Below are 13,185 nucleotides of genomic sequence, written 5' to 3' on the forward strand. Positions count from 1 at the left end.
ACCACCACCACCACCACCGTCACCTGAAGGTGAGTAAAAACCATCGGGAAATACCGGACACTGCCAAAATGTCAAAACACTTTCAACATGGCGGGTGACGGTGTTTCGTAGTGAGGGGGGCCAAAAGAAAGAAAGAAAACTGCGCCTTAAAATCTTTGAACGAGGAAAAAATACAACGACGGCAGATAACGCGCCCGGTACTGTTTCTTTGGGTGGACGGACAAGAGCTTTAATCAATTAAATCCAAAGTGAGCATTTGGCAACTCCGGGGGAGTTTTTTTCCGCTGCAGTTTCGAGTGTGCAAAGTACATGACCGACCGGAGGAGCAGCCAGGCTGCCTGCCTGCCTGCCTGCCTGCCCGCCCGGTCGGTCGGTCGGTCGGTCGGTCGTCGGTCGGTGGCTGGCTACACCCCTCACCGCCTCATCTTCCTCATGTGCACTTAACGTTTCCTCTTTCAGTTTTATCAAAAAATGCTGCAGCTCATTCGATGCGTCTGTTTGTGGATCCACTTGTATCAGATTAAAATCACCCCCTCCTCTCTCTCTCTCTCTCTCTCTCTCTCTCTCTCTCTCTCTCTTCCTTTCCTCCTCCTCCATTAAAGCCAAACAGCGGGCTGATTCCAGCCCTTTTTTATTTCTTAGTCTCAGAATAATCTATTAATGATCGGTCAGTCTGATGAGTTATACTGTCTATTGTTTCTGGCGTGCAACGATTAAGCTGATAATTGGGTTAAACCGCGCGTATCTGTTTAATTATTTCTCTCTCTCTCTTTCTCTCTCTTTTTTTTTGTGAGCTATCTGCAAATCCGGGGTTTTACAGCTTTGCATTATTCCTCAGGATTCCTCCTCCAGATTAAAACTCGTCACCACAATGAACAGAAACATTAAACCGCACAATATGCGCCCGGACCAAACGCGTTTATCGTGTGCAAATGTGAAGGAAACCTGCCTGTAGAATTTCTTGGTGTTCCAGTATGTTTCTTTTTGTGTGTGTTTTTGTTTTTGTTTTTGTTTTTCTTATGGAGCTGCTGCAAGTGTGAATGGGTGACTGCAGTGAGGAGGATTTAAAGGGGAGAAATTAAAAGTAAAACTATATATGAGCCATTATCTCCTGCTGGTAAAGATCATTATGACTCATGCAGAACATGATAGATATTTGTGAGCTGGTGGCTTTTACAAAAACCACCCAACACTCTTTTTTTTTTTTTTTTTTTAATCACTCAGCTGTTTGTTTGATAAGACAGAAGTCTATTTTTGCCAGGCAGGAAACGTTCTTTCTTTCTGCTGCTGTCAAACTAACTCTCAGCTTGTTTTTGAATAAAGGGAGGAGGTAGGCAAATATCACATTTGGCTGTCTCCCTGTGTGGACGGTGCTGTGTTCTAGGGAGGTTGATGTTAAAATGAGGATGCTGAAGGAGCCCATCCTCCACCCCGCCCTCACACATCCCACACCTCCACCCAACTCATCCGACTCCTTTTGGCTGCTGACTTTTCAGATTTTGGGTTGTTGTTGTTGTTGTTGTTGTTGTATGGTCCACCAGGGGCAGATGCAGTTTTTCCTTCATCATTCGGTAGTTAGCTGATTTCAGTGAGCATCAGATTGTCGTAATAGGGCACGGGAGACACAGGCTGCATTGTGTGTGCATCCCTGTTAAAAAACTGTAGGAAACAGAGGGCAAATTGTTACATCAAGGCCTCCTGTTGCCAAGAGGAAACAACTCTTGAATGTGTCTAAAAGAGCAGAACCTAATGGGGAGTAATGCAATAAAACCCAAGCCCATGCAGTGGTAGTTAATCTCCCAAATCCCCCATTAAATCTTTGGCATGGATGGGTTTAGGGCGAAGACACGTGGATGCCCAGCGCCCCATCAGGGGCTAATCAATAAAAATAAATACATAAATCCCTCCTGTCAATCTGAACCCGCGGGGGCACAAATGTCCCGCGTCTGAGATTAACTCTCCCAGACCAGTCTAACTCCCCCGCTGCCCAATCTGGGCTGTTTCCTCTGAGACGCTGGAGCGAGCTTCATGAAGAACAAAAAAAAAAAAAAAAAAATCCCCCAAAATTTTCTTTCATTTCAGGGATAAAGACCAGAAGAGGCAAATAAGTGGCATTGGCATTTACCTAGTGAACGTAAATAAAAACCAGATGAGGCTTTTCTGCCCCTGAGGGATAAGAAACTTGTTTATCTGGTGAAGGACGAAATTACCAGGAACTCAACATGCTCTTACAGGTGACAGCGTCGACAAGGCGATGAAAGTTAACTCCGTCTTTTTCCAGCTCCGGTTTATACAATATTTCACTTTCTTCAAAGCGGCATGTGAGATTTAGCAGCTTCTAGACTTAACCTGCTGGATCCACCCTTAAATAGCCACATCCAAACCGCTCACACTGACAGTTTATTTATTTATGTATTTTGTGGGGCTCAAATTAATCCCTTTTGTTGCACCAAAAAAAAAAAAGGCGGTTCGGCTCTGTTTATGAAATGAGAAACATCCTTGGGGACCTCAGGCAGCTGTATTAACTTGATAAAAGTATGTGACCTTTGAAACGACAAACAGCCTCCAAAAGTTTTACAAATGCAATAAATATGTGAAGGGTGAATTATGGGGAAATGACCAATGCGGCCCATCAGTGTTTGGACAGTGACACATTTCCTGTTATTTAATTATAATTTTTTTTTTTTAGACTGGGGAGGGGTTGCCATCAGAAATGAGTACTAGGTGTGGGGCTGCTTTCTGCACAGCACAGGAGGACAATTACAGGGCTGCAGCTCCTACACTGCTCATCTGATGTGGTTGTTTAGACCCTCAATTTAAAGCTCAGAGTCACCACTTCAACCACAAAGTCACCGTTGTAGTTCAAACACCATGTGCTGGTTGTGTGGAGGCAAAACAATGCTGTGAATGTCCTTCAGGGCATCTAGAATACTTCCATTAGGGGACGCATCCATTATAATCGCAATTTTATGTAACTGCAGCTCGTATTTATGATAAATCTGCTCATTATTTTGGCCATAAAATGTCAGAAAACTGTGAAAGATTATCTCAAATTGCCTTTTAATGCATAAAAACTGAGCAAATATAAAATTTCATTGTTGTTTGACTGACTCGCTAATTATTTAGTGACTAATTTCTGCTCGGTATAACCATAAATGTGCGTGTTTGGTCTTCAAATGTGAGTGCTGGAGCAGGCAGAAGGACAAGATGTGTCTCTGTGGTTGTGTTAAAACAGTCAACGGTCATTTACGGGGAATAAAAAAAAAAAAAAAAAAAAAACAGGTTCAAGAGCTGCTTCTTAAACTGTTTCAGTGGACTCTGATGACTTTTGATCAGTAATGTGTCAACACATCCATTATAATCCTGATTTGTTTTTGTTAAATCTGTTATTTATTTTGGGCACAAAACGATTTAAAAAAAAATTGCTTCATTACTGAACAAATTTTCAGTTTTTCAGAGTTTGGAAGCAGCAAATGTGGTAGATTATTATCGCTTGATTCCTTTCCAAATGATTTTGTCACGAATTTCTGCGTGATAGAAAGATAAATTGGCATCTTTGGGCCTTTCGGCAGTAGGTGTTGGAAGAAGCAGAAGCGCAAGATCTGTCTCTTTAATGGTGTTAACAGTCACTTAAGGGGAAATTTTAAGGGAAAAACCAGGTTCAAGAGCTGCTCCTCGCTCTGTTTGAGTGAGTTCTGATAAGTTTTATTGAGCGCCGCGTGTTGACAACAGTGATGTGTCAATGCAGCTGGAGATTGTCGGCAAGAAACAGTGATAGTCTGTGTGTGTGTGTGTGTGTGTGTGTGTGTGTGTGTGTTCAATGGGTGGGGGTCAGTGAACAGTGTCATGTGAGCCAAATTAGCTCAGCTTGTTGTTTATCCAATGAATGTGTGCTGGAAATACTGTGGGATGTGTGGGGTGAGTGTGTGTTTCGGTGGTGGCGCGCACACACAGACTCCCACTCGGCTGCTTGCCACAGATCTTTGCAGCCTCAGTTACGTAAAAACACTCTGTTCTCACAGCAGTGCGAGCAGGTTTTATTACGTGCTTGCATATTTCAGGATTTTAACAGCGTTTTTCAGAAGCAGGACTTTATTCAACGTTCCTCGGAGGATTGTTGTTGGGTTGCTTTTGTTTGTTTTTTTTTTTTTTTTTTTTTTTTTTTTGTGTGTGTGTGTTTTGGGGGGTTGTGTTTCCCTCGCCAAGCCATCACCTGATCGAACATCAAATATAAGATATTTCCTGCTCTTTTTGGATATTGGATGTATTCAGATACTTGTTGTTTTTTTTTTTTTGCCTTCATTTTGAGGATTGCTGTGTGATGGCAGCGAGCCTCGGCGTTAATTGCCAGGTTGATGAAAGTGGGTGGAAGTTGGTGAGTGAGTCACCGGTGATGTGATTGCGCGACCAAGGACGGCCGCCAGGCAAGTGACAAACAAGGTCTGTTGTTGTGAATGTGCTATATTTTCACATATTGTGCTGATTATTCAGTTTACTACTTTTCATTCTGCTTCATTGATCATGAAGCAGTTTTTTTGTTTTTTGGTGATGTGACAGGTGTCTGGTGACAAGCTGGTTTAGACATATGACTTACTGCGACTACAACAGGAGCTGACACGATTTATTAATCATGAAATTAATTGTTTGAGCTGATTGCAGCCTCTCTGTGAGAGTTTTTTACTTCTTTTTTTTTTAGAATTTAGTGCAGATTTTTCCCGGTTTTTGAAGATTTTTGATGATGCCCACAGGGACTTGTTACCATTTTTAGACACTTTATAGCTGAAATAATCAATTAATAAATTGAGAAGACTGAAGATTAATCAGTAGCTGGAGCCTTTATGTCAGCCTCTCTCTTCTCTACAGTCTGTCTGTTGGGTCACAAAAAAAGTTTGGAAAATGATTTTGTAGAGAAGAAAGTAATAATCAGGGTTTCATGCTACTTTGCAGTGTGCAACAGAAAACAAGCTGTGATAACAGCTCAAAGCAAATGACACGAATTTAATGAGTGTGTCAACTGACTCGACTCGTCAACTTGTGTAACTACGCAAGGGAGATGAGATGTGCCGTGATCCGTTTGATTGTTTGACTGATTGATCACGTCATATGTTTACTTCACAATGATCAATCAGAACCGTGTCACGACATCAGGGCAAAACAAAACGTGGAGACAAACAACCCAATCAGTCACAATCAAGTGTTGATTTGTGAGACACGTCAGGTTCAAGGTGGTTTGATAGTCGCCTGCTTTTGTTTTTGTTCTGTTTTGCCATCTGCTTACTTTTCCCAAACTGTTAAAGTCTGGAGACAAAAGAAAAGAAAGAGAGGCGATGCTGATTAAACCGACGTTGCTACGAGAGAGAAACCTCAGAGATGAGAAGTAAAACTACATCAGTATAATTTTTGTTCATTGAAATCTCAGCGTTTCAAAAGAAAACACTGCAAAAGTGTAAAATATTGACCTTTAGTTTGTGTTAGATGGTAAATTCAGGCCAACATGAGGCAGTCATAAATATATAAATACGTATTTACTCCCCCACTTCCTCTTTTACCTTCCATATTCAACATCCACATCTGCCCAAATGATCACTTTTAAGTTGCTCCTTATTCATCAACTTTGTCCTGCTGCTTGTGTCATTCCAGTTTTTCTACTTGTCGGACTCTGATTGGTTATCTGAGTTTTTTTGCTGTGGCATGCAAATGCATGCATTCACGGAGACAGTTTGCACACACGGAGGCGAAAAATGATCTGCAGTTTAACAGAATAACAAGCTTTTCGTTCAGATCTAATGATGCTGAAAATTAGTTTTGCATGTTGAAATCTGTAAGTTTGTTGGTTTTCGTTTCTTTTACACTTTGCCCTTGCACTCCAGATTAACTGCTTCTTGGGTTGATTGGGTTAAAAGTTTTCTGGAGGTGGCATTCTTTTTTTTTTTTTTTTTTTTCTTGCCCTTTCAGTCACGGTGACCGCCGTCGCTCATGCAAACCACCCACTTCTTCTTTTGTTTATTCTAAAGAAACTGGAGATGGAAAGTGCATCATTTCCTGTCTGCCAGATGACTTTTCCAAGGAAATTCTGACTTAATAGTGGGTGTTTGTTTTGCTTCTGTGAACTGTTGTGCTGCTGCAAAAGAAGAGATTGTTTTTCCCGCACGTATCATGGATGTAGTGGGGAATATGTGATAAATCAGAACATTTCTTGACCTTCTCCTTCTCCAGGGCCATCGAGGAAAGAGAGCGAGAGAGATGCAGTGAGGAGGAACTGGAACACCTCAGGTCTGAAGTTGAAAACTTGCCTGGAAGTGGAGGATGCAGTCTCGCGCTCAGGAGCAGCCGTTGGCTCTCACCACGGTCAAGATGTACAACTCGACCAACGGGAAAGAAGAAGAGGTGAACACAGGTAAGACCTGTAGCCTTATCTTCCTGAATCGATGTGGCAGACGCACACTAAATGAAAATGCACACAAGGAATCCGTTTCCTTTCCGTTGCTGATGATGGGAGATTTTCTCACCCTCTGTTTGTTATTTGTCTATAAATCACTGACTGTTTATTCTCTTTATTTGCTTTGTTGGCATGCTTATGGTGTAGACACCAGGTGAGCAGGCAGTGCAAATGCTAAGAGAGCTTTTTATGAAGTTTACACAGTTTGAAAATCTTCCCTTTTCATCCCCGTATACTCGGGAGGTTTTGAAAGGATTAAAATAAAAAAAGTCACATTATTTCACATCATTGCACATCAGTTCATGTCAAGTCTCCGGAAAAACAGCAGTTTTATGTCTGTATTGATAAATCCAAGCTCTCTGTAATTCCTATCAGTGGATGTTACAGTTACTGATCAGTATGTCTATAATATAATATATTTTATCTCATAACCAGGAAGACAGTGGAGACATTAACTGTGTCTCACCAGCTATAAGCAGATTTGCAGTGTGTTGTGTGTAAACACTGGAAATGTAGCAAAACCCCATGATGCACTGCAGGAGAGATAAGGAGGAGCTGCACAAAAAAAAAAAAATCAAAACACGTTCTGGTTAAAGAGCTCTGTGAACATCCTTGAATACAGAAACCAACCATTAAACACGAGTGAGTTTAAATGGGAATGACTTCACACAGTTTTATTCTGAGGTGGCATGGTGGCACAGCGGTGAGCACTGTTTCCTAAAAGCAAGAAGGGTTCAATCCCCGGCCTGGGGCCTCTTCTGTGTGGATCATTTTTACACCCTCACCGCCGTTTGAGGGGATTTCTTAGACGTTGCTTGGACTTTTGAGTATTTCGGGTCGCATTTCACGTTGGACACAAATGTTCAGAGCTGCTTGTTCGATTCCTGGCCCGGGTTGACTCTTGCCTGCACATCCTTCTTCATTTTGGTGACACTTTTTTGGCCGTAACCAGAGAATTCATACATTCATTATGACACAATTAAATATGAATGCCCAATAAAAAAGAAAAGATGATGTTTTATATCCAAAAGGTCACGGGTCAACTTCACTCTGATGTCATGAGGTCACTGTATAAAAACATTTCAGGCTAGTTGGCTTGGTGATTGTAGTTTTTTTTTTTTTTTTACAGTTAATTATTATATTTTTGCTGATTAATTGTAAAAACTAGTATGACAGTCAGTATATTCTGTCTATATAAGTGGTTAAGATCTTCTATGTTATGAGTCCCTATTTGTGCTGTAAATTATAGGATGCACAAATTATCACTTTTTTTGTAGAAGGAAATGTCAGAATTTGTCAACTATAATGTCAGATTATTAGCAAAAAATCAAAATGCTTGCGTGGACAGTAGAGGAACATTTATGCTCAGCGTCACTGTGGAGAAATGAGTTGTTTATTGCAGAAGTTTGTATCTGACAACTTGTGTTTAACTGAGAAGAAAGGTGCTATGTTTGACACAAAATGTGTTGACTGAGTGATAAGCTCTGTTTGTGTATGTGTGTGCGTGCTCAAGTGTGAGCGTTGAGGAGAAGTACTCCATCCAAACATCATTGTGGTACTGTTCCTTCCCATCAGACAGTCCCACACGCTTCACACTGATGACTCTCCAGGGACGACACAACGTGACACAACACCAACACGCACACAAGAAACACACAAGACAGGCTCCATCAACAAAGCATCAAGATTGTGGGCAGGTAGCAGGCTGCTACCTGCCGCCGTTTGGTTAATTGGTGATGATTGACAGGAGGTCTTCTCCCTTCAGATGCAGAGTCCATGGAGGAGGAGGCGGAGTTTAACTGGGAGGAGCACATGGAGGAGATGGGAGGGAACGCCGCCCCGCACACTACCTTCAAACATGTGAGTCACTGCGTATCATCATCGCCGTGATCCCTTAAATACGGGCTCTCCGTTAAGCACCGTGTGCACAAATCCTTTAACGACACATTGTGGCGAGCCGGGCGCTGGCATCGGAGCTTTGACGCTGCTCACTGGAGTGGTCTACTTGGCTCGTTCCCTCGTGACGCATGAGTTCCTCCACAGCCTCTGCAGGCCTTTGAAACACAGTTGCGGGTAATTAGAGGCGCTTAAAACAAAACAAGGCAATGAAAACAAACAAGAGCAAGGTCATTTAAAATCACTCATCGACAGAGCTGGATTAAAATATTAAGGGTTTTAATTTCTGTGATTGTTGCTCTAGGCCATTCATTCTTCCCCTTATGGCTTCCATCAGATATTCTTTCATTATTTTTTTCTTAGAATTAAGGAATCCCTTTGCCAAAAGAAATCCCAAAAACCTTTGAAAGGTAGCTCTGATTGCTTTTAACTGACTTTTTGACTCTTAACTGTTTATGTTGATAAATGAGGGAAAGAAGAGTGTTGCACAACCTGAACTAACCTCAGCTGATGAACACTGTGGTCAAGAATAAAATACCACCTTGAAAGTGTTAACAGCAAATCAGTGGTCTGTATTTACACAATGTTTTCCCTTTACTCAGGGGAAGCTCTTAAAGAGAAGGTTATGGTGTTTCGTGGAACCGGCCCAAGATCTTTATGATCTTTATCTTGTTTGTCTGATTCAGGGTTAGGGTTGGACTGCTTAGAAAAATGAATCATCCGATTAAAAAGAAATAACGCAAAAGTTGTTTAATACGTTTTGTTGTTTTTTTTGTTTTTTTTTTTAAGTATATCTACATGATCAGAGATGATGCAATAGAAAAGTAGAAAGAGAAAGAGGAGGTGCCATGAGGGTGAAACTTGTCTGACACCAAAGTGAGGTGAAGCAGGCCGCCGCCGCTCACATATCCATAAGAGCAAATCTAAATCTCTACAGCCTCCCTCCCCCCCCAGTATCTCATCTGATTGCTGAAGGTTTCAGGACACGTGGGTGCAGAATAACTGAATTTAGGGGATTTTCCAAAAACTTACAGTGAATCAGATAATTGTTTTGTTTTTTCATGCTGTTCCCCGTAAACTCAGCAGAACGGCTGTGAGGCCGAAATAATGAGGAATTTGTCTCTGAGTCAAAGCAAAGTAAATATACTGAAGCTGGCCGGGTGTCGGCTTGGTTCTGTTGTTTTTCTACATATTAAACATGTTAAACGTGGAGGTGGTCTTAGACAGTTGGCTCTGAATACGTACTTCTTTTTAGGTGATTTGGATATTTGCTGTTTTATTTATTGACTTTTTTCAGACTGTCTTAAAGAAACAGTCCTCCAAAGTCTCTCCGTCATATCCCTCGATTTCTCCGTCTTTGCCTGAGCCACATCTCCACATCGGACGCTCCTATTGGCTCCGGTGGGTGATGTCACAGCCAATCAGAGCATCTCATTCAGCGACCTAGCTGTCAAAGTCTGTGGATCAGTCCTGTATGTTTCTGAGTTTATTGTGTTGACAGAATAAAGACAGATTTTTCATCATTACTGTTCCAAAGAATGAGCAGAACTCATTACGGTTTGTCGTGTTTTTATTTTGACACAATATTTTAAGCTAAATTTTACTGATAATGTAACTGCTAATATTAGGAAAAAGTCAAACGACCTTCAGAGCTCTGCTGAGTTCATCTCAGTTGCAATCCTGCTCTAAAACAAAGACAAACTCATCCTGCTACCAAACAATAACGAGGCTTTGCTTCCATTAATGTGTTACATCACACAGAGCGCCAGATGGGCGAGAGCGGTTGATCCTGGATACGAGGTCTTTATCCGCCTCAGCTGACTCCGTCTTTGGCCGGGCAGAGCAGCTGCAGGTCTCGGTGAGTCGCGGCGGCGGAGATGTGTAGAGTGCTGTTGGTTTGAAGTTCAGCAGATGTTTGCCAGCGTTTCGGTTTCTTATGTCAGTCGGAGCGATGAGCGTAATAACAGCAAGATTATTAATTAATGAAATAAAAAATTACCATCAGGTAAATGGTGGTTATTCGGGTGGCTCAGGCCTCCTGGGAAGCTAAATTGCCTTGTTGATGAGTGGATGGAGTCACCAGGAAACAGACCATGAATTCCCCAGAAAAATGTGATTCAGTAAAGTGCAGCTCTCTCTCTCTCTCTCGACAAATTGAAACAGTGATTTCTCTCGGGCTTGCACACACACGCACACACACAACTACACACTCCCTCGCTCACACACACACACACACGCTCCCAGTCAGTGTTTGCTGCTGAGGCTGCCCTGTAGCTCTCTTACATAAGCCAACCAGAGTGATACAGCACGTTTGCATTGTTGCAGCAGGAAGTCACGGGGCCGTTTTGTATTGTGTTTATTTCTAAGATGTTGGCTTTTTCCATTCACTCCAGTGTGTGCGTCCGTGCGAGTCCTCAATGTGAACATCCTGTCGGGCTAGTTGGGTTCTCCAGTTTTGTATGGCGGCCTTTGGCTACGGTGGAAATGCATTATTGCTCTGCTGCGCAGGCTGAGAGGGGGAGAGAGCGCCGGTTCAGTGTCAGGCGGTTCTCGTAACATCTTCGGTGATTATTCAGATCTCACCTGCAGTTTGTGCGTAGCTTTGAGTTCGCAGCCTCGGTCAGGTTACATTCTGTGGCAGTTATTTCCTTTATCGCTTTATAGTTTAAATTATATGATCGTTCAGTCTATAAAACAACCATCACAATTCCCAGAGCCCAAGTTGAAGTCGATGAAATGCCTTTTTTTTTTTTCAGTTTATAGGCTTGAATCACAATTAAAGGACATACTTTTTCTAAAACACTTAGCTGCTGTAGTTTAGTGAAATAATTGGGAAGTGGTTTAACATACAAGGAATTTATTTTCAGTGAACGTATGAACTGAAATATAAGTAGTATGCAGTTTTCCAATAAAGCGTGTTTATGATGCCAACTCTGTTGAAGCTTAACAAATTCATGTGGATGCCATGATCGATGTTATTTTAATTCAGCTGCGTCTTACTTCCCCTAAACTGAGCTTAGTGGGTAAAATTAGTGCAGTTCCCTTTTGTACTTTTACATCTGTCTTCTATGATGTCGTCAGTATTTGGATGTGGTTCCCCCGTTGGCCACGGCCGAGGTACCAGCTGCTCTACCACGCATTTTCATCAATACGGTATGAACGAAAATAAGACAGAGTGGAACAGGTGAATAAAACAAACAAATGTAAAAATATTGATGAGTGCAGTAATGAATTCGATTCTCCTCTTCTGACCTTCAGAGAGACTTCCAGGTCTGAACCGTCTACTTTCAGCTTCATGCCTCTTTTTCAACAGCTGTGTCGTCTGGCGTTTCCATCCCTGCAATCACAGGCCAGACTGTTCTGGTCTGCAGTTCCCAGATGGTGGAACGAGCTCATTGAATCCCATCAGAACTGGGACGTTTCTCTCTCTCCGTCTTCGAGAAGCTCTTAAAAACACATCTTTTCCAAAAGCACCTCCTCCCCCTAAAAGTTCACAACTTTACTAACCGCACTTTCTGACCTGTCGTGTCTCCGCCCATCGCAGGTGGAGATCAGCCTGCAGAGCAGCTTCCAGCCCGGCATGAAGCTGGAGGTGGCCAATAAGAGCAGCCCGGACACGTACTGGGTGGCCACCATCATCACGACATGCGGCCAGCTGCTGCTGCTGCGCTTCAGCGGCTACGGCGAGGACCGCAAGGCCGACTTCTGGTGCGACATCATGACGGCCGAGCTGCACCCGGTGGGCTGGTGCACGCAGAACAACAAGACCCTCATGCCCCCCGAAGGTAGGAAGAAACGCATCCAACACACATCAATCAAGTCCAGAATGGGAATAGATAAACACGCCCCCCCCCCCCCCCCAAAAAAAAAAAAAAAAAAAAAAAAAAATCACACTTCTCTGCATTATAATATAAACGAGTCAGAAATCTGGTGACCTTGCTGTGTTTTTGAAGAATAAACCTCAAGGTGACACTGGACCTTAAAAAACAAACAAACAAACAACAACAACAACAAAACAGTTTTAACACAAACTGTCTCCTGAGTCATTTCATTTGCTGCTCAGTTTGCATTCAGTGGCGACAGAACAGTTTTTTGATTGTTTACCATAAACAGAAGGAAGGTAGTCTCTTTACAAAGAGAGCGGGCTTAAAATCTGTGGGAAAAAAATAAAAGTTTGAAATAAAAGTTTTGCATTTTATTTCATACTTTCTAGTGTTATTAGACATAACAGGTCGTCTTTTGTTTCTGTTGCTGTCAGATGAAAATGTGAGCAGCAAATGAAGTGAATTATAACGTACTCTTTCTGCTTCCTTTGTCCTTCAATCCTTAATGTACTGCCCTATTTGGCTGTAGTATGAAAATGATCAGATAAATAAATAAAAGTTAAAAAAAAGGAGAGGAGCTGCTGTAGCTGCTGTAACGTGTTCTTGTCTGGTAATAAAATACGGCCGTAAGTCACATTTAGAACTTTGTCAGTTGGTTTTGCAAAAGTTTTTTTTTTTTTTTTTTCCAGCCCGAATGGGGAGAAATTACATTTGTGGTATGAAACTGAGTCACTAAAGGTCGGCTTACCATAACACACACACAGACACACACAAACACACGTGGAGACGCCAGTCTTTTGTATCACAAAGAATGCTTTAAATAAGCAGAGCGGACAGACAGGTTTTTCCTTCAAGTGCTTCGACTCTCGCTGCCAGTTTTCTAACTGACGCATCACGCCCTCGCCATCACGCAGGTCTTTCCTCATCTGAAACAACCACCTCTCACTAATCACCTGCACCTTTTCAAATTTAAAGCGTCACCTTTAACCTCTCTGGCAGCCTTTCCTCCTCTTGCTCTCCTCCTCC

General features: G+C 42.2%; 1 protein-coding gene across 3 annotated transcripts in view; it reads left to right on the plus strand.

Moving 5' to 3' along the window:
* sfmbt2 (Scm like with four mbt domains 2) overlaps positions 1–13,185 on the plus strand; it is a 37,042-nt gene that overhangs the window by 824 nt on the left and 23,033 nt on the right. For all 3 annotated transcript variants that reach the window (XM_029494868.1, XM_029494867.1, XM_029494869.1), the window contains exons 2-4: positions 6,217–6,397; positions 8,205–8,299; positions 11,880–12,120. In XM_029494868.1, the coding sequence (XP_029350728.1) occupies positions 6,307–6,397; positions 8,205–8,299; positions 11,880–12,120 (427 nt within the window). In that variant the 5' untranslated portion in view covers positions 6,217–6,306. The remainder of the gene's footprint in view (positions 1–6,216; positions 6,398–8,204; positions 8,300–11,879; positions 12,121–13,185) is intronic.

This window comes from Echeneis naucrates, chromosome 23 (genome assembly GCF_900963305.1).
Source record: "Echeneis naucrates chromosome 23, fEcheNa1.1, whole genome shotgun sequence".
Lineage (NCBI taxonomy): Eukaryota > Metazoa > Chordata > Actinopteri > Carangiformes > Echeneidae > Echeneis > Echeneis naucrates.